Below are 21,131 nucleotides of genomic sequence, written 5' to 3' on the forward strand. Positions count from 1 at the left end.
CCTTGAGCAAGGCTCCGAACCCCTAACTGCAGCAGCATTGGCTGCCCACTGCTCCGGGTGTGTGTTCACTACTGTGTGTACACTTGGATGGGTTAAATGCAGAGCACAAATTCTGAGTATGGGTCACCATACTTGGCCACACACCACTTCCCTTTCCCTTTTATCTACAGACACTTATAAATAGGAAAATGTATACATGATAATAATAATTAGTAACAACAACAAAAACAATAATAATAAATGCTTTAATATCAATCAATGATTTGTAATTTAGGCAATTAAAACCACATACTTACACATAAATACCAAATTAATAAAAAAATAAATTTGAAGTTACGATATGAAAGGTGCAAAGTAAAATTCCCTGTTTTTAACACTTTAGCTCAAGATACAAAAATTTAACATTTTATCATTCTAAAAAATCGTAAATGTCAAAATTATTATTAATAATTGTAATATGTGCTTTATGATTTAAATTAATCCCCTACTGACTCCTTATGCGAACTGCAGTTGTACCCAGCATGCACAGCAGAGCTATTAGCGCTTAGCTGAACAAGTGTAGACAGAAGACGACAACAACAGCATGAGCCCAGCCAAACGCCAGGCTGATGGACTAGGCCAGCTATGGACCCCGATAACGAGTATCAGTATATGGCAACAAAAGTGTGGCTCTTGCTGACTAGTCATCTGGCTCGAAGAGGAGGTTGATTTTATTGCTAAACGTCCACTAAGGTGCTCATTGTTTCTCAAGTGTTTTAAAATATACTGCTGCTAAATATCTCGAGTCTATGTGTCTTCTGGCGGGAGCAGCAGCAGCAGCGGTGCCATGAACAGTGGACTCCCAGCTTCAGCTGCTCCGCTCGGGGGTGTCGGAATACCCGGTGTGAAGGTGAAATTCTGCCGTTATTATGCGAAAGACAAGACTTGTTTTTACGGAGATGAATGCCAGTTTCTGCACGAGGACCCGTCCATGGCGAGCCTTTCTCTGCACGGTGGTGGTACAGGTGCTGGCGGCGGCGGAGGAAGCCCCGTCTCTTTATCTCTAGCCGGAGGAGTAGTGACGGCAGCGGGATACGTGCTCGGAAATAGCGCGGCCAGCGGCGCTCCGGCAAACGTTCCAAAAAAGAACGATTCTCTCGGTCCCGCGGGAACAGCTCCGGAGGGACATCTGTTGTCCAGTAAGTTTGCACTGAGGCCTAACGTATCCTGTCCTCTGTTGTTATTCGGTTATGGGGCTACACGGCGGCTTTTTTGTAAATCGAGGCCGTGGATTCAGCGGCCTATCTCGCTACCAAAACAACATGGGAAATCAACATGTTACTCCACAGCGCGCAAGCACTTTTGAAACGAAAGACGAAAATACTACAACAACCGAAGCAAAGGCGTTTAGTTAATACTCTACGTGTTTTCTGCTGGTTTCAAAGTGTTCTTCCAAATGCATAAGTTGTTTAGTACTTGATAACTTATTGGTATGGCAAGCCATTTTGACATTTATTTTAGATCATTTTCAATGGGAAGTTGTTAAGGCACTAAGGAATTTTTTGCATGAAACTGGTCTTATTAGAAGAATACAAAATGAGATCAATGAAGCCATGATTTTACACACTCCAATATAGTATGTGGCGGTATGCACCTCTAATATTGGTCTGTAACTTGCCATAAAACTGGAAGAACATTTATCTTTTAAGACTAAGCGATACACTAGTTTTACAGGAATACTCCAGGTATTACAGGTACATCTAAAAAAAATAATAGAATATCGTGAAAATGTTTTTTTTTTCTTGTAACTTATTTCAAAAAGTTAAACTTTCATGTATTTTAATTTAATTACATGTAAAGTAAAACATTTCAAAAGTTTTTTTTTTTTTTGATGATTAGAGCTTACAGCTAATGAAAGTCAAAAATCAGTATCTTAAAATATTACAATATTTACATTTGAGTTTCAAAAGGGAAAAGGGCTACCAAGCCACTTCTGAACCAGTGACAACGTCAGAAGCGTCTTACCTGGGCTAAAGAGAAAAAGAACTGGACTGGTGCTCAGTGGTCCAAAGTCCTCTTTTCAGATGAAAGTAAATTTTGCATTTCATTTGGAAATCAAGGTCCCAGAGTCTGGAGGAAGAGTGGAGAGGCACAGAATCCATGTTGCTTGAAGTCCAGTGTGAAGTTTCCACAGTCAGTGATGATTTGGGCTGCTATGTCATCTGCTGGTGTTGGTCCACTGTGTTTTCTGAAGTCCACAGTCAACGCAGCCATCTACCAGGAAATTTTAGAGCACTTCATGCTTCCTTCTGCTGACAAGCTTTGTGGAGATGCTGATTTCATTTTCCAGCAGGACTTGGCACCTGCCCACACTGCCAAAGGTACCAAAAACTGGTTCAATGGCCATGGTGTTACTGTGCTTGATTGGCCAGCAAACTCGCCTGACCTGAACCCCATAGAGAATCTATTGGATATTGCCAAGAGGAAGATGAAAGATACCAGACCCAACAATGCAGATGACCTGAAGGCCGCTATCAAAGCAACCTGGGCTTCCATTACACCTGAGCAGTGCCACAGGCTGATTGCCTCCATGCCACGCCGCATTGATGCAGTAATTCATGCAAAAGGAGGCCCAACCAAGTATTCAGTGCATAGAAATGAACATACTTTTCAGAAGCCTGACATTTCTGTTTAATATATCCTTTTTTTATCGAGCTTATGTAATATTCTAATTTTCTGAATTTTGGGTTTTCATTATCTGTAAGCCATAATAATCAAAATTTCAAGAAATAAAGGCTTGTAATATTTCACTGTGTAATGAATCTATATAATATATGGGTTTCACTTTCTGAAACGAGTGACAAAAAATATTTACCTTTTTCATGATATTCAAATTTTTGAGATGTACCTGTAATCTGGAGTTGACTACTATCTTTTACAATTTCACCTGTAAATGCTCATCATGAGACACTACTACTTATTCTAGTAATTATTTTAATAGTTACTAATCTATTCAATTTTTTCAAGTGCTAAACGAGTTGACCGTAGTAGCCCTGCCATTCAGATACTATTGTAGTCCAGCTGTTGCAAGTAATTATTTTTCTTAATCGTACTGGTAATAGATATAAATAATTTTACAATTGCTGTTTTGTGGTTCATTTCCCAGAAGCAACTATGGTCACAAGTTCCGTCATTACCAATAGAGTTTAATGGAACTAACGACCATAGTTGGCTCGTGATGGTTTTTGGGAAACACCCCTGGCTAGTTAGTACATATGAAAGGTAGAAAAAAGAGGTTGGGTGAAATAGGTGCAATAAATGCTAGTGACAACTGGGATAGATGATAGTGTCTCATAAATGGGTACTAAAAATTTAAGTGTCCTAAGTAATAAATACTATATAGCATTAAAATAATAGTTTTAAGTTTTATAGTTTTAAATTGATTAATTAGTGAGGATTTAAAAAAAAAAGGGTACTCCTCCTATTGGAATACATACTGGTCCAAAGTGTGTAGTTACATGCATCGCCACAGAATTCAGTGGCAAAAATGTTTTAACAGTGGTGTAGATACTAGTTTTAATGGATGAATGTTAAATGACTTGCCATAGAAAGAGATCTGCCATTGTTCACAGGCAAGATTGAAGCATCTTTATAAACTAACCCAATAGCAAACATCATGTTTGCCAGTGTTTTGATGACACTTTAGAAGAGTCTGAGTGCATTTTCACAGTAAAGTTGGAAATGATGTCCAGCGGCTCTTAAAACTTTTAGTATTCAGGAGAAATTCTGTGGAACTTGCTTTTAGGAGAGCACATTAATCTTTTAAAACAATATACCGAAGCAATCATTCACTGCGTTATTTGAATTATTTAATTTATTTAGTTTAAAAAAGGCTTGCATAGGACTTTGTGTAAGATACTGTGTAAACAAAGGATTCACGTGTGTTTTTGCTTTATTGCAGTCCCTGGGATGGAGGGAGGTGCTCTGAATGATGCCAGTCTGACCAACTCGTACTTCAGCAGCACCTTTATTGGGGTCAATGGGTTTGGAGGCCCAGCAGAGTCCAAATATTCAATGATGCAGGTAACATAATCACTAGTGACTGTGTGTGGTGAAAAACAGGAAACCAAAAGAAAATACTAGCAACTGGGTCCGTCAAATGGAGCACACAGTGGTGATTCATAATGGGACACATTTTGATGGTTGCTTGTGTTTATTAGAGGATGACCAGCAGTAGCAGTTCTCCGAGTCTGCTGAATGATGGTGCCAAGAGCTTCAGCCACAGCACACATGGCGAGTTAAAAATTGTTTGAAATTTTTGTTGTGGGAATAAAACTGTCATGGCAAGACTTGAAAACCTTTTCTATGTGTCCGCTCCACTTTTTAGATCCAGTAAATTCTCCAACATCATCTCTCTTCAGTGATTTTTGTGCTTTGAGTATATCACAAAGGAGAAAGGTAAGGGTTTAATGTCAGTTTATGCTGTTTGTATTGTGCTCTGACAGGGTATTGTGTTGATGGAAGAATCACCTGTATTTCTGACATCTTTCAAGAAGGCATAATGGAATAAAAACGTTTCTTGACCAATTTTGATAAGACTGATCATCCAACAACTTACTAGTTGATTAGTGAGTTTTAAAAATGATATATTTTTAGCAGTGGAATTTTAATTACTATGCTGACATAGTGCTTTGTTTGAACTTTTAGAGATTTTGCACAGGAAATCCCTTAAAGACAATTTGTGTATTTATAATTTCCTCCTCATTAATTTTGATCTGATTATTATGTATTTTAATATAACTTTTTATTTTTTTATATATAATTATAATTTATTTTAGTTATTGCAATCTTAATGAGTTTTTTTTTGCAAGCAAACAAACAAACCCCACTTTGAAAACCCCTGCTCTAAGAAACGAGTCTTGATTGGAATCAGGTGAATCAGAAACCAGCCTAATGATACAGGTGTTCCTTGAGTAGTCAATTTTGAATAAATGTTGCTTTTCACATCCCTAACTTGGAAAAAGTTGTCAATACCAAGATAACACTGCCAAAAGATACTTTTCTTAAAGGGGTCAGGGTGAAAACATTATGGTTCTATTTGTATCTGCGGTTCTTTTTCAGGCTCCTAACCCCACAGCCAGTGAGTTTGTCCCTAAAGGGGCCCCACGGATGGCCTCCATGTCTCAGACGACCGTGCCAGCATTCACCTCCCCCATCTTCCCTCATCCTGGCTTGAGCAGCTCCACGGCGGCTGCTCTTGCACCTGGTCAGTGACTCACTCCCAGAAAGTACCACCTGGTGTTCTGCCATTCTGTCTGTCCTTATTGTTTTTTTGCTAGATCTCTTTTCTTATGTTTAGCACTTCTATTCAGTCTTTTAATGTCTATGATCTTTTAGGTTGTGAATCTGGTCAGGGTTCTCTGTTTTTAATTAGGCTTGAATATCTGGTTTCTTGGACAGGTATGTCGCTCTCTGCTGGTTCTTCTCCTCTTCACTCCCCCAAAATCACCCCTCACACGTCCCCAGCCCCGCGGCGGCGCAGTCACACGCCCAACCCCAACCCCAACCCCAACCCAGCCAATTACATGGTGCCCGCCACTGCGTCTGACCAGGGAGGCGGAGCCCACGTAATTCAAAAGGAGACCGTGGGCGGGACTACCTACTTCTATACCGACAACACCCCTGCTCCCTTGGCTGGAATGGTATGGTCCATGTAAATCAGACTTTGCTGTGTGCTGTTATTGCCTTTATCTGGTTTACCTGAAATATAAAATGTGCTGTTCGCATTCACAGGTGTTCCCAACATATCACATGTATCCGCAAACGGCACCTCATGTGGCATACATGCAGCCAAAAGCCAATGCACCGTCCTTCTTCATGGCTGACGAACTCCGACAGGTAATCTGCCATTTCTGCCCTCATCTGTTAGCCAGTGTTTTTTAGTAGTTGGTTGTTGATTGTCATTTTTCACATATTTGTCCTTGTTTGTAGGAGCTGATTAACAGGCATTTGATAACGATGGCACAGATAGATCAGTCTGAGAACCCTGGTAAGGATGTGGTTTGTCTTGTGTTGGCATGACATGTCAACAGTGTTTTGGTTTCAATGGACAACACTGCTACTGTTCAGTTATAAAGTCTGTTTTGTGGTCCGAGCATATGGACTCACCTGCTGTCTGAGTAGAAAACCACATCCTTTGTCTGTCTGCCATTTTTAATTGGTTTGAAACATTTTACGTAGTTATCCACCTTTGTGTCATCTCTATCATCGCTCTCTCTCTTTCTATATAGTCAAGTGTTTATTTTGGTGAATATGAGTGTAAGAAAAGTGTGTTGGATGATTGAAATCTGTTCCATCTCTCCTTCAGGAGTGCCATCTGAGGTAGACAGTTACCACAGCCTCTTTCCCCTGGAACCCCTTCCCCCACCAAACCGTCTTCAGAAAACCAGCAACTTCAGTTACATCACTTCCTGTTACAAGGCAGTCAACAGCAAAGATGACCTGCCTTACTGCCTCAGGAGGATACATGGTGAGGCATTAAGTATTTGTATGTACAGCTGTTCCTCTAGGGAGTCTTCACATTTGTTTTGAATTCCATTTTTACATCACCGTTCTTTACAATGGCAGTATTTATTTATTTAACTAAAAATTAAATAATTTGAAGTTCAGTATGTTTTTAAAGTGCTTATGGTAATGAAAGTACCTAGATCTAATCTCTAAAAATTGGAGAACTAAAACGATAAACTATCTCTGCATTTTGGCAGCACAAATGACACATTGTGGCTTAGTTTTTTGTTTTGTTTTTTTTATACTCGCATAAGTAACTTGTGTCCTTGTGGGCATTCACAGGCTTCAGGCTGGTCAACACCAAGTGTATGATGCTGGTAGATATGTGGAAGAAGATTCAGCACTCCAATACTGTGACCCTCCGAGAGGTCTTCACCACCAAAGCATTTGGAGACCACTGTACGAATAATTATTTTTTTTTTTTTGTAAGTGTGTGAGCATGTCCATGTCCTTACTATTGTGCAACAAAGCTTTAGGTTTTGAAATTAAACATTTGACTTTGGGTCAGTGAAATTAAGCTGTTCTTTTTTCTTTTTTTTTTTTTTCTTTTGTCCTATCTATTAATTTATTCAAAAGTACTATTAAAAACAATTTACACATGCAATGACTTGAACACACCTCTGCTCTGAGACATTTTTAAACGACTAATTTCTGAAGAAAAATAATTGAAAGAGCTTTTCTTTAAAAAAAAATAAATAAAAAATCTTATCGGAAAAGTGGTCATTAATTTATTAAACCATGTTTTTTCTTACTAACGTTTAAAATAGTATAAATGTTTTTCAAAGGAGGACTAGGAATGTTTTTTTAAAAGCTTTCTTTATCATGGATGTTCGTGTCATTGACCCTTTTGAAGTCTTTTCATATGATCACGTTTATCCTTCGCAGCACTGGTATTTTCCTATGACTTCCATGCGGGGGCGGAAACCATGTTTAGCAGGCACTTCAACGATCCGGCAGCAGATTCTTACTTCACAAAGAGAAAGTGGGGTTAGTTGTTTCTTGCTCTGTTGTTTCTATTTGTGTGTGTGAGGATGCAGCCGTTAGATACAGAGTACGTCAAGTGCTTGGTGGCAGTTGCTTCTCTGAATGTGTAGCGAGGAAAGAGGAAGGAGTGGTTGAAACCGATCCCGCCTCAGGTGGGTTCAGTACCTGCAAGCTCAAGACTGACAGAGGAAGCAAAACCCAGAGATGATGTTTAGCTATAAACAGCTGCAGCACATATGGCTGCATCAACCGCAGTGCAGCCTCAAACCATAAAACGTGTGTTTGTTATCAGGATGGCCTAAAATACAGCAATATATTTAATTTTCTGTGTTTATTTGTCAGCTACCATATTACAGACATTTTTCAGACATTTAGTTAATGTGTTAATTGTTTTATATTATTTATTTAGAATTATTTTAATTTTATTTACTTATTGATTTCTTTGTTTTGAGAAATAACTTTCAGTTTTCTTCTATCAGGGCAGCATGAGCTCCCTCCTCCACGGCAACATGCGGGCCTGTTACCAGAGTCGCTAATTTGGGCCTACATTGTCCAGCTGAGCTCGGCACTGCGCACCATTCACACGGCTGGGCTTGCCTGCAGGGTCATGGACCCTAGTAAGATCCTCATCACTGGAAAGACACGGTACAGCCACACGCATCTTGCACATTTAAACCCAGAAGTACATTCATGTTACTGCAGGGCGTTAATTGATTGGGTAGTTTTGCAAATTAGCTTTTTTCTTAACTACTACCCTAACTATGCAAAACAATACAGTAACTGGCAAAGACAAAGCACAGTTCTGTAGAATCTTTTTAAGAGTTTGCCAACTTATGAAATGAGGGACAGTCAAACCACAGATCGGTCAGTGTTCTGTGGACGCCTTGTTTTTTTAGCCATAAATGGTGAATGGAGAAGTTCAGTGTTAGATTATTTTTGCTCTTCCGTTATGACTATTATCAGCTTCTCACAGCAGTGTTTGCACAAATAACCAAACATGCAAACACAACGCTGCTAAATGTTTGTTTTTTCTCCATAGGTTACGAGTCAACTGTGTAGGAATGTTTGATGTCTTAACATTTGACAATAGTCAGACCAACCACCTGGCGCTGATGCCCCAGTACCAGGTATTGAACATCTCCTTTACACCCAAACACAGTGTTACACCCATCACATACATAATTTGACTCTGCATCATCATTTAATCAGATTTTGTAACACTACCGTGTTTCTTATGCTGCTCATGTTATATTTTTAAATTTAATTTATTTCTGATTCAGTTTTCAGTGTCACATGATCCTTCAAAAATCATTCTAATATGCTGATTTGGTGCTCGAGGAAAGTTTTTATCAGTGTTTGTCAACAGTTGTGCTGCTTGGTAAATGAAATTTCAAATAAATGCTTTTCTTTCAAAACGTCCTAAAAAAGGTACTTTTGATCAATTTAATGCATCCATCCTAAATATAATTACTTTAAAACTTTTTTTTTTTTTTTTTTTTTTAAGTCTTTTTGACCCCAAACTTTGGTGTGTATAACATTTTACTAATAAATTAATCACAATTATGTTTATGGCAGTTAATTGCCAGAATTTCAATGACCGTGACTATTCACCACTTTAAAACCCTCTGATGGTTTAGATCTCTGTACCCTATAGTTTTTTTGGGGTCTCCAGAGACCCCAGACAATAACATTTAATTTTGTAACAAGATAATAGTTTTTTTTTTTTTTTACAAATGTAATTTTACTCTGTTTGTTAATGTTTTTACTCAACATTTGTGCAGTTTTTGGAGGATTTGTGATATCTTTTAAATTTCTATAAATAAATAAATAAATATTTATTTAAATTACAAATTTACAAAAAAACAGCATTTTATGTAAAATTCACTTTATAAAAGGCCCAGATTTCTAACTTTCATTAATGGGGATAACATGGATCATTTTAAATGATTTAATGTAACATTTATACCCATTTTTTTGGAAAATGCAGTTTTAAAATAAAAAAATATCACTTTAACCATTAGATGGCCATAGAGCTCCACTATATGCTATTTGCTATTTGACTACCTGAAAGATATCTTTTCACAAGTTGGATTCAGTTGGATTCATATCTAAATATTATAAAATCACAATTATAACAAAAATAAAATATTTTTTGTCAAAGTTTAGTATTTTTTGTACTGAAAAACCCCCAGTTTTTCAATGTTACATTATGATTAGAATCAAACCTGAACAAAATGTTACAAAGAGAAATGTTGGAGTCTTAAGATTTTATCATTTATTTCAATTATCTATTTTTAATATAATTCTACAATTTTAATCAATATTTCAGTTACTAACTGTAACAGAACAGAAATGAACAGTTATATTACATATGAACACATGAACTGAACAGCAATAACAAGTGAGCAAATAAAGCAGTAAAAAGATAAAATTTAGTAAAAGAAATCAAACAACGAGGAACAATAAGTGTGTGTGAGAGAGAGTGTGTGAGTACACATTGTCGGTGTCAGTGTCACCACTTTATATTTGTGTTGGTTCTGCATTTTGGATGATTTTATTTGACAAATTATAGCCTTACAAATGTGTGTGTGTGTGTGTGTGTGAGTGAGTGTGCACATTTTCAATGTGTCAGTGTCACCAATTTATTTTTGTGGTGGTACTGCATTTTGGATGATTTTATTTTACAAATGATAAGAGAACGGTTTTTATAGTCTCAAAAATGTGTTCCTCTATGTGTGTGTGTGTGTGTGTTTTGAGCAATATAAGTTAGCATTGTGGATGTTTTTTGCATTGGTGGAAGTGTGCCACTTTATTTGTGCCATTTCTGTCGATGTGTTCTGCGTTGTTTCTGATTTTGATGATGAATTTTGTCTATTTTGATTGCGGGGTCTCCAGAGACCCCGAAAGCCACGAGTGTCACAAATTTTGTCACGCTAACATAAAAACAGATATCATTCCAATTTTTTTTTTTTTTTTTTTTTTTGTAGATCTAGAAAGTGTTGAGAGCCGTAGAAGATTTCATACCATTTGGACAAAGGGAACATTTTTTAAAAATTGAGCAAAAGTCATTTGCGGTCAAAAAGACCCCGTAAACCATCAGAGTGTTAATATTGGTATGAAGTTATTTGTACTAGCAATGGGTTTTGAAGGCTGCTTTGTTGTGGTGCCACTTTTTTTTTTTTTTTTTTTTTTTTTTGTCTTGAGTGTTTGTCGTTTTACACTTTGGGTTTAAATTCTACGTTTCATCAGTTGCTGTTCCTCTTTGTGTCCATCAGCAAGCAGATCTCATCTCCCTGGGGAAGGTGGTGTTGGCTCTGGCGTGTAACTCTCTAGCTGGCATTAAGAGAGAAAATTTGCAGAAGGCCATGGAGCTGGTGTCAATCAACTACTCTTCTGACCTCAAGAACCTCATACTGTGGGCCTCTTATCTCTTTCTTACACACATTTGTATAGCCTAAAATGCTCTCAAAATGGTTATACTATGACATATGAATTTTTTTTGTTTCTGAATGCGTCTTATGTTTATGCACTCAAACATTCTCGATTGTGCATTAGTTTGAATGTGGTGCCACATCTTATGGCCATGTTTCGATCTTCAGGTACCTGTTATCAGAACAAAGCCGTCTGCGCAGTGTCAATGACATTATGCCCATGATTGGAGCACGATTTTACACTCAACTCGATGCCTCGCAAATGAGAAATGATGTCATTGAGGAGGACCTGGCCAAGGTATTTAAATTTGTGTCAAGTTTATAGTTTCTATCCACCTTATTTTTTGCGCAAGAGTAAATGGCTGCAAGCATTTACAAATTTAATGTGTCTCGCTTCAGGTGTCATTCGCTTGCAGTTATATTTAAATGTACAAAACAGCTCGTTATGCTGCTTGAAACTGCAAACTTATTATTTTAATGTATTGTCTTAATTATAAACACACTGGGTTGTAGCGCAAATCTTTTGACCTTTTACTGCTCTTGATATTTTTGTTATTTCTCTATAGCAGCTAATGAATTGGAAGTCTCGCACATTCACAAAAACAGCTTGCTTTCGCATTGAAAAATAAGGTGGATACACTAATGTTTCAAACAGAATTTTTTTTAAATCAGTAATACGATATTGACTTGCATTTAACAAACTTTAGAGCTGGATGTCACTGAAAATAAAAATGTGCAGTTCTCTGAGATTCTTAATCAGTTATTGATTCTTTACTCATTCCTGATGGATTCAGTGATTCATTCAGTAGAATTGTCAGATTAATTGAAACAAATAACTGACTTTATTTGCGATTCATTCAAAGAACCAGCTCAAAAGAATCGTTCCTTTTTCTTTTTTTTTTAATCGAACTACACTAGTTATGCTGTGCTGTTTGTTTTTGAAGCCGGACAGCCAGTGAATAGAAAGTTGTTGCTGGAAAGTTGGGTTGAAAAAGGCATTATTTTGTCAGTCTTTTTATCTTGTCACTTTCCATTCAGAGTCACAGCTAGGCTGTAGATTCAATATCGGTTCAGGAAACAAAAAGAAAAGACCCTTGCAGACCGAGCTATCCAATTTACTCAGTATGCCATTATCTAGTGTGTGCTGATCTTGCACTGGAGGGGGCGGAGGTGTGATCACTTTAGATATTTTGGATGGTTTCAGCTGTTCTCTCTTCTGCTTTCCTCCTTTTGGACTCTCGTATCAGATGTTTTTCTTTTGTTGTTTTTTTTTATACCAACCTTTAACCCTTTTTTCATCAAGAATGTGGACTTACTATATTAAACAGTGCGTGTCTCCTGTGTTTGTTTGATACCGCTGCATCTGATGTGAGAGCAAATGTGACTCAGAAAGAGGTTTAAATATGACCTGTTTTCCTCTCGAACTTCCCTTCTCATAATCAGCAAAGTCTCACTTACGCAAACCCAAAATAACCTTTTTTTGTTATTCAAAAGCAATTCTAATAAATTGTATTATTTTTTTTTTTGCTAATGCATCTGCATTTTGCAGGAGGTTCAAAACGGGCGATTGTTCCGCCTACTGGCAAAACTGGGAACGATCAACGAGAGACCGGAGTAAGTCTTTTATTACAACTAAAGTATTGAAACCTTTCTGATATGGCAAACTTTTATAGAATACTTTTAAAATGCTTCACTTCAACATGTAATATTAATTCTTGTAGGTTCCAGAAGGACCCAACGTGGTCTGAGACTGGTGATCGTTACCTGCTGAAGCTCTTCAGAGATCACCTGTTCCACCAGGTAACTGAAGCAGGCACACCCTGGATCGACCTCAGCCACATCGTGTCCTGTCTCAATAAGGTGAGCTTGTTTAGCTTGTGCATATTTGTGTATAGACCTTAGTCAGGTTAGACACCATAATGAATTTAATGCAAATGAAAACGAAGCTGTGAGTGACAGACTTTACAGACTTTGGGTGCTTCTCAATATCCCTCCTCGTTTCCTCGCTCCTCCGCCCTCCATCCTATGACCCGGAAACCAATCGAGCTCAGCCATCTTGTAGGACATCTCAGTTCTCTAATTGCACCGTGAGGATAGAGGAGTGAGGAGGCTTCCTGAGGTGTATCCTATGCAGAAGTCTTTTTCGGCAAAAAAACTGGCACGCATAAATTCTCCTCCCTCTTCACATCTTTTGTAATAATTTACATTTATATTTTACCTATGCAGTTAAGTAAACCATACATGTCATATATTTAATCTTGCTTTATTAATATTTATTATGAATGCCTTAACTAACTTTAACAACATAAGGGCAGATCCTTTTGCGCAGCTGATGAAGCTTTTAAGTGATGCTTGAGTGGTGAAGAATATTCCAATCCAATGTTCATCCTTTGATTCCTCCATCCTCAAGGAAATGAGGATACACAAATAAGAAATGAGAAGCACCCTCTGTCTTTTCAATTACAGGTACTATATAAAGCTCACAGCTTTTTTTTGGAGTTTGGAGCAGTTTTATGCAGGTTTTTTATATGGAAAGATGTTTCATCAGCTGTCTAAGAAACCTTGGCTAAGGTCTATTGGAGCTCATGTTATATCTGGGCCAACAATTTATTAAATTGTTTAAAATTATATTAAAATGCAACTTGTACATACAATTACTATAATACACCCATTTACTTTAATGCAACATTTTTAATTTCTGAAATTAAACTTTTCATATTTTTGGAGGGGTAAGTAAAAACTGTCAAGAAGCTTCATTAAAAGAATGAAATACTTGAAAATAAAATCTTTATCAATCTTTGTTTTTTTAATATAAAAATATAACAAAACCGCTTATTAATATTTTGAAAAGTATAAGATAATTGGACTTTATGACGGAAGGTTAGTTTAGGTTGTAACGTCATGTGATATTTATGAACTCATTCATATATGAAAGTGACATACGGCCAAGTATGGTGACCCATACTTGGAATTCGTGCTCTGCATTTAACCCATCCAAAGTGAGCGCGCACACACCGTGAACGCACACCCGGAGCTGTGGGCATTTGCATTCTGTGAGCGGGGAGCAGTCAGGGTTTCGGTGCCTTGCTCAAGTGGTATTGAGGGTTGAGAGAGCTCTGTACATTCACTCCCCCCACCTACAATCCCTGCAGGCCTGAGACTCGAATGACTTGGATTATGAGACCGACTCTCTAACCATTAGGCCACGACTAATTATATATATATATATATATATATATATATATATATATATATAAATAACAGGTGTGAGAAAGTGTTGGCTCCCTTCCTGATTTTTTTTTATTTTTTTTGTCACACTTTAATGTTTCAGATCATCAATCAAATTTAAATATTAATCAAAGATAACACAAGTAAACATAACATGCAGCTTTTAAATGAAGGTTTTTTTATGAAGGGAAAACAAAATCCAAGCCCACATGGCCCTGTGTGAAAAAGTGTTTGCCGATCCTCAAAAGCTACACATCATGTTGAGATCCAAAACAATTCAGGAACAAATGAGAAAGAAAGTAATTGAGATCTATCAGTCTGGAAAAGGTTATGAAGCCATTTCTAAAGCTTTGGGACTCCAGCGAACCACAGTGAGAGCCATTATCCACAAATGGCGAAAACATGGAACAGTGGTGAACCTTCCCAGGAGTGGCCGGCCGACCAAAATTACCCCAAGAGCACAGCGACGACTCATCCAAGAGGTCACAAAAGACCCCACAACAACATCTAAAGAACTGCAGGCCTCACTTGCCTCAGTTAAAGTCAGTGTTCATGACTCCACCATAAGAAAGAGACTGGGCAAAAATGGCCTGCATGGCAGAGTTCCGAGACGAAATCCGCTGCTGAGCAAAAAGAACATAAAGGATCGTCTCAGTTTTGCCAGAAAACATCTTGATGATCTCCAAGACTTTTGGGAAAATACTCTGTGGACTGACGAGACAAAAGTTGAACTTTTTGGAAAGTGTGTGTCCCATTACATCTGGCGTAAAAGTAACACAGCATTTCAGAAAAAGAACATCATACCAACAGTAAAATATGGTGGTGGTAGTGTGATGGTCTGGGGCTGTTTTGCTGCTTCAGGACCTGGAAGACTTGCTGTGATAAATGGAAAATTCCTCCACAGCGCTGTAACAGACTCATTGCAAGTAATCGCAAACGCTTGATTGCAGTTGTTACTGCTAAGGGTGGCCCAACCAGTTATTAGGTTTAGGGGGCAAGCTCTTTTTCGTACGTATGTATGCATGTATGTATGTAAAAAAAAAAATTTTTTTAAACCCTTGAAAAAAAAAAAAAAAAAATGAATACACATGTATTTATGGTGTAAAGAAAATTTTATAAATTTTTCTTGATAGTTACACCACATGACATTTTTAGAGCCATTCAAGTTAAAATTGTTTTATCTTAAATAGTGAATGTTTTTCAAAACCAATATGAAAACAAACCATACATTACTAAGAAGGTAGCAAGTCCCTGTTTTTATAAATGATTTGTTGAATCATTCAAATCAAATGATTTGTTCAAAACAGCTGATTCAGCTGATTCAATTAGAAACGAGTCCATCTGAATGGACCAATTGAATCACTGGCTCACTCTATTTGTTCAAAAACTGATTCATTCAAGGAACAAAACACTGTGTTGCTGTGCACTGTCAAAAAAAAAAAAAAAAAAAAAATTAACTGCACGTGCTGATATTCAGAAAATGACATTGTTGTGCAATGAATATAAAACCAAAAACTCATACATGGGTATTTTTTCTTTCATTGCCTGAATTATAAGGGCATTCTAACTGCATTCTAATAGGTTTCATAGGTTTGTTGCAAAGTGGCATACTTGATAATGTCAGCTCTCATATTGTCTCAGTCCCTCAGTCACACATACAGTAATAACATTGTCAGGGGAATGTCTATAAATTCTAATCAAGGAAAAGTCATTCCTTTTTTTTTTTTTAAAAAAGCAGCTTACAGTACCAAGTTCTGATTGGCCAGTTGCCGTTATTTAGTTTGTGAATTATTAGTAGTTTTAACATTTCATTTGCACAAGTTTTACATAATGCACATTATTAATCCAAGGGGGATGGTTGTTTTACTGAGGGGATGGTTTTGTATTTTTATTTATTTTTTTCAATCAGGGGATGCCATCCCCCTGCATCCCCCCTCAATTCGAGCCCTGACTATAACCCTGTCGTAAGTACATGTTAATTAATTTTACTCAGTACTTGATTGTAGAATTACATATATTTTAAGTTACGTATATAATTTGTACAAGGAAATGTAACCATTTTTTCTTATTCGTTATCATGAAACTCTATTGTTTGTCATTCATCACTTCAGCTGTGCTAGTTTAACCAATTCGCTAGTTTAACCAATTCACTATTTTTGTCACTAACTTCCTTTAATTTCTCATTGCAGTTGGATGCTGGAGTACCGGAGAAGATCAGTCTGGTGTCACGGGATGAGAAGAGCGTGCTCGTGGTGACTTACTCGGACCTGAAGCGCTGCTTTGAGAGCACCTTCCAGGAACTGCATGCCGCCACGAACGGTCCTCTGTAACCCCCAGCCATCCACATAAGTGGGCTGGAACTGCCTGAAACAGAGCACATTGCACTACAGCCTGGAACCATAGGTGCAGAATGAGGATCTCACGACCAGGGCGGAGCCAGCTGGTTGCTCACCTCCAGTCAGATACACTGTTCTGTCCAGAGAAAGTTGTTTTCTAAAGCTTATTTTTTTAGTTTTCACAACAACACCGCAGCTGCAGAATTATGAACTGAACTGAGAGCTGTGATGATGAATTCCTTTTTTTTTTTTTAGACTTGGGAACAATGTCCAAAAAATAAGAGACTTTACTTCCTGCTTTAATTTTAAATTTTTTACTTTTTCTTTGGAGGATGCACTAAACGTTTTAAGTTCCTTTTTAAGTGATTGTGCGTGTCCCACAGGGTGCGTTGAGGGCCGGGGCCTCAGACATGAAATGGAAGAAAAACAGAGCGCCGTTTTTTTCCACATCATCTCCTCATGCGTTTTTAATGAGGTACTACGAATTGGGACAGACCACTGGTCATGTGTTCAGAGTCCTCTCTGATGGGACAAACCGCTGGGTTGGGCAAACTGATGAGACTGACCACTTATGAATGTGTGGCATAAGTAGTAATGTGCCGCCACTCCTCGTCTGCTGTATTGACTCATTTAAAAGTTGGCCAACTTGGAGGCGGGAGGGGAAGTTACTGGTTGTGTGCAGTCGAGGGGGGGATTCCATAACAAAGGGGTACTCTCTCCTCTTGCTGTGTAAACTTGTCGTTTACTTCAGAATTTTGCAACATCCTTTTTTCATTTTGCGGATGCTTTTTGAAATTGGATTTTGAGAGGATGGATTTTCGTTGTTTTTTTTTTTGTTTGTTTTTTTTTCCTTGTGATAGGAACCAAAGAACTGGACCACGCTAGCAAGGGAAACCAGTTCTGTTTCATTGTGGAATGTCCTCTTATGCCTCTGTTGTGGAGCATCCCAGGTTTCTGTCCATTTCGTCATTCTTTTTCCTAATTAGTTCTCATTTTCCCGCTCTCCATGCTAGTATTGGTTTGGATATGAATCTCAGTATAGAGTTCTTTTGTGTTGTTGCTGTCGTTCCCTTTTCATCACCAAGTTGTTGTACAGAGATGCAAGATGGGATGTTTCTCACTTCACTAGTGTGATCTCTGTGGACCAGTCCCAGCAGGACGGTTGGGATTGTATTGGTTTCTCTTGGTTTTTGTTTAACTATGATTTGACCTATGAATTATGTGACAACATCCGGAAAACAGTTTGGAATTCGCTCAGGTTGATCCCTGACAGGAATATGCCAATGACTGAATGTGTCTGACCTGTCATTGGTGACTGCCCAATCCGTCAGTCAAGGAAAAGGCGGGACTTGCAGCACAGATTTGGGTGTGCCACACTGGACCGAGAGGGTGCAGGATACAGCAGGCAGATCTGAGGATGCTGTGAGTTCAATAATGTACTTTTCCCTCTTCTTTTTTTAGTCAACTGATTCTTGGTGGACATGGTGCCAAGCCTGTATCCCTCTCCGAATCTCACACATACACATTAATACACCTTTTACAGGCCAATTTCATATCATGTACCCAGTTTCCAGTGGAACGCACTCCAGACACACACATACATATGCATTCGAACATGAAATCCTCCTTCACCATCCCAGTACGTTTTATGCCCTTCTTGTGTTTGTCACATTTTTGCAATATTTGTGTGTACAGCAGTATTTTAATAAAGAGTAATAAAAGAGAACACTCGTTTGTTTGTTCTTAAATGGCATGATTGTTGCTTGAGTAGAGTATGATGAACTACAGCAGCAAAAAGGAACTTGTTTGCAACTTTTGGCTGAAAGTCAGAGCACAGAGAAGAATCAGATGCTTTCCAAAATAGATGCCACAAAAATGATCAGCAATGAAAAAGCAGCAATGAGACCCAGTCTCAGATATGGTTTTGAATGGTGCAAATGTTTTACAGCAGAAATTTTTGTGGCTATCATTCGGGTTGAGATGAGTGTCATGATAGCGAAGGTTTTTTTTTTTTTTTTTAACCCATTTTTTTTAACTACTATAACACACTGTTAGAAAGTTTGGGGTCAGTAAAGTTTATTTATTTTTATTATTACTTTTATCTAGCCACGATATATTACATTGATCAAAAGTGACAGTAAAGACATTTATAATGGTGCAAAAATTCCATTTCATATAAATGCTGTTTTGAATATGAATAATGCTGAAAACATTCTTGTGGTTTCCCACAAGGATATTAAGCAGCACAACTGTTTTCATGTTTCTTTAGCAGCAAATTAGCATATTAGAATGATTTCTGAAGGATCATATGACACTGTAACTGGAGTAATGGTTGCTGAAAATTCAGTTTTGCTATCACTGGAATAAATAACACTTTTTAAAATGTATTAAAATATTAAATATTTTAAATTGTTATATTTCACAATTGTACTTGTCAGGTGTCTTTTTTTTCTACTGACCCCAAACTTTTAAAGTGTATTTTTTTTAAACTACTAAGATATATATATATATTTCCAATTAAAATGTAAAACTAGAAAGTCCTGTCCTCATTTGCAGGGTTTGTGCATTGGCAGTGTCATATGAAAAAAGTGCTTTGGCTCTAGATCTGAAATCGGTTTCATTCTTTTTCAGCATTAAATACACCATTATAATATTTTCAGAGGTTACTATTCATTAAGGTGTTGAATGTAAATAAATACAGTGTAAGGTGAACTTTTCCAGCATATGGCTTGCAGCACATGAAATGTGCTCTACAGTTAAACATTTGGTACCTACAAGCAGTGATTGTAATGCTTTTCCTAAATAATAATATCTGCTCTGTGACTGTTAAAGTGGTACAGATTACCAGTGGCTTCAAAGAGGGTATACAGATATGAGAAAAGAGTTTAAAAACAAAAACGCTGAAATGCTAGTTGCTAACACGATAGTAACACTGCAGACAAAAGTCATGCAAAACATGGAAATTTCCAGGCCTGAAGAAGTTAGATTGATCTCAATGAATTCCTAAAATAGAAATTTCCACATGAATGTAAGTGTAAGCTCTAAAATGATTTCAAAATGTTCTAATTTAATTACATTTTTTTTAAATCCTTAACCAGTAATTCTGAGTGATTAAATTCACAGAAGTTGATTGTGTAAAGAGGTGTGGGAATGTGCAAAGATTCAGTCAGAGATGCTGGTTTGACAGGACAAATCTTGCACAATAAGGTACTGAAAGCAAAAGAGTTGAGATGAGCAGTGTTTTTGTGGTGGTGGTAACGGATGTTGACTGGTGTTTACAGGCAGGTTGGCTGACGCAAGTGTCAGAAACAGGGGTAAAGGAGAGCAGCTTCATAGTCTGGTGGGGGAGAGCAGCACCTCTCTGAGTAACACACAGGCAGAACCTCCCTCTGATGACAACAGGGGGCGCTATTCATACAAGGCAGCATTTGTGCTGGCAGCTTCATGTGCTGGTTTTGGCCTTTGGAGAAGAACCTGCAACACAAAAGGCAGTGATCTCGTTTTATGTAACTAATTACATACACGTTCATTTTAACACACTATATTGCTAAAAGTATTGGGACGCCCCCTTCTAATGAACAGGTTTGACTACTTTAGTAATTTACAAATCTTGTAATGTTTAAGCATAGATAGTATGCTATTCTAGAGAATCGTGTGCTTCTAATATAATAGCAACAGTTTGGACAGGAACCTTTTCTATTCTAACATCACCGTGCCTGTGTATAAGGTAAAGGTTCAAAAAGAAATGATTGATTCAGTCAGTGTGGAAGAACTTGACTGGTCTGCAGAAAGCCAGGTCCTAATCTTAACTGAACACCTCTGGTGTGACTAAATGCAGACCTTGAGCCAAAAACTCATTACCAAACACCAATGACTTGTAACTATGGGTACAGTCATTTTAGACACTTCCAAAACTGTTGCAACAAAGATGGAAATACAACTTTTAAATGCATGAATTATGTTTCCATCTTTGTTGCCACAGTTTTTGAAGTGCCTTTTTCAGTTCTAAAGAAGGGGGTGTCCCAATACTTTTGTCCATATACACTCTTAAAAATAAATGTGCTTCAAAAGGTTCTTCAAGCAATGCCATAGAAGAACCATTTTTGGTTCCACAAAGAACCATTCAGTCAAAGATTCTTTAAAGAACCATCTCTTTCTTACCTTTTTATAATCTGAAGAACCTTCTTTCACCACAAAGAAACTTTTGTGAAACAGAAAGGTTCTTCAGATGTTAAAGGTTCTATTTGGAACCATTTAGACAAAAAGGTTCTTCTATGACATCGCGAAGCACCTTTATTTTTAAGAATCTAGTGTACACTTCAATTTCAAATTTTGGGGTTGGTAAGATTTTTTAATGTTTAGGAAAGTTAGGTGCTCATCAAGGCTGCATTTATCAAACATACAGTGAAACGGTAATGTTTTAAATATTGCAATGTAAAATAATGAATTAAAATATACTTTAAAAATGTAATTCCTGTGATGGCAAAGCTGAAACAGAAGTTTCAAATAGTTCAAAACAACAGCATTGATTTAAAACAGTAATCTTATAAATTTTTCTACTATCACTTTTGATCGATTTAAAGCATCATTGCTGAATAAAAGTACT

The 21,131-nt window shown here is 37.4% G+C and overlaps 2 protein-coding genes across 5 annotated transcripts in view; one reads left to right on the forward strand and one right to left on the reverse strand.

The window, feature by feature from the left end:
* Window positions 1-525: 525 nt before the first annotated feature.
* LOC306863094 (PAN2-PAN3 deadenylation complex subunit pan3-like) lies at window positions 526-18,239 on the forward strand. Of its 2 annotated transcripts, none has more exons than XM_079406269.1 (18): window positions 526-1,178; window positions 3,941-4,062; window positions 4,200-4,272; window positions 4,367-4,437; window positions 5,101-5,245; window positions 5,440-5,681; window positions 5,773-5,877; window positions 5,971-6,028; window positions 6,347-6,508; window positions 6,829-6,945; window positions 7,432-7,533; window positions 8,010-8,175; window positions 8,570-8,657; window positions 10,806-10,945; window positions 11,130-11,259; window positions 12,511-12,575; window positions 12,683-12,821; window positions 16,379-18,239. In XM_079406269.1, the coding sequence occupies exons 1-18, from the start codon at window positions 827-829 to the stop codon at window positions 16,517-16,519; spliced, it is 2,418 nt and encodes an 805-aa protein (XP_079262395.1). In that variant the 5' UTR covers window positions 526-826; the 3' UTR covers window positions 16,520-18,239. The 2 variants fall into 2 exon arrangements, with proteins under 2 accessions (XP_079262395.1, XP_079262396.1); XM_079406270.1 differs by having other exon boundaries at window positions 529-732.
* Window positions 18,240-18,544: 305 nt separating this feature from the next.
* The window catches only part of LOC306863093 (vascular endothelial growth factor receptor 1-like), a 35,933-nt gene continuing 33,346 nt past the window's right edge, over window positions 18,545-21,131 (reverse strand). For all 3 annotated transcript variants that reach the window (XM_079406267.1, XM_079406266.1, XM_079406268.1), the window contains one exon: window positions 18,545-19,999. In XM_079406267.1, coding sequence (XP_079262393.1) covers window positions 19,828-19,999 — 172 coding nt within the window. In that variant the 3' untranslated portion in view covers window positions 18,545-19,827. The remainder of the gene's footprint in view (window positions 20,000-21,131) is intronic.

Source organism: Barbus barbus (assembly GCF_936440315.1).
Source record: "Barbus barbus genome assembly, chromosome: 44".
In the NCBI taxonomy this organism is placed as follows: domain Eukaryota; kingdom Metazoa; phylum Chordata; class Actinopteri; order Cypriniformes; family Cyprinidae; genus Barbus; species Barbus barbus.

What these genes read in the sequence shown, in the direction of transcription:
- LOC306863094 (XM_079406269.1), top strand. Translation starts at nt 827, where the DNA reads ATGAACAGTGGACTCCCAGCTTCAGCTGCTCCGCTCGGGGGTGTCGGA. An exon ending in AGATCAGTCTGAGAACCCTG is followed by an intron (nt 6,029 to 6,346) that starts GTAAGGATGTGG and finishes TCTCTCCTTCAG; the next exon opens with GAGTGCCATCTGAGGTAGAC. An exon ending in GACCTCAAGAACCTCATACT is followed by an intron (nt 10,946 to 11,129) that starts GTGGGCCTCTTA and finishes TTCGATCTTCAG; the next exon opens with GTACCTGTTATCAGAACAAA.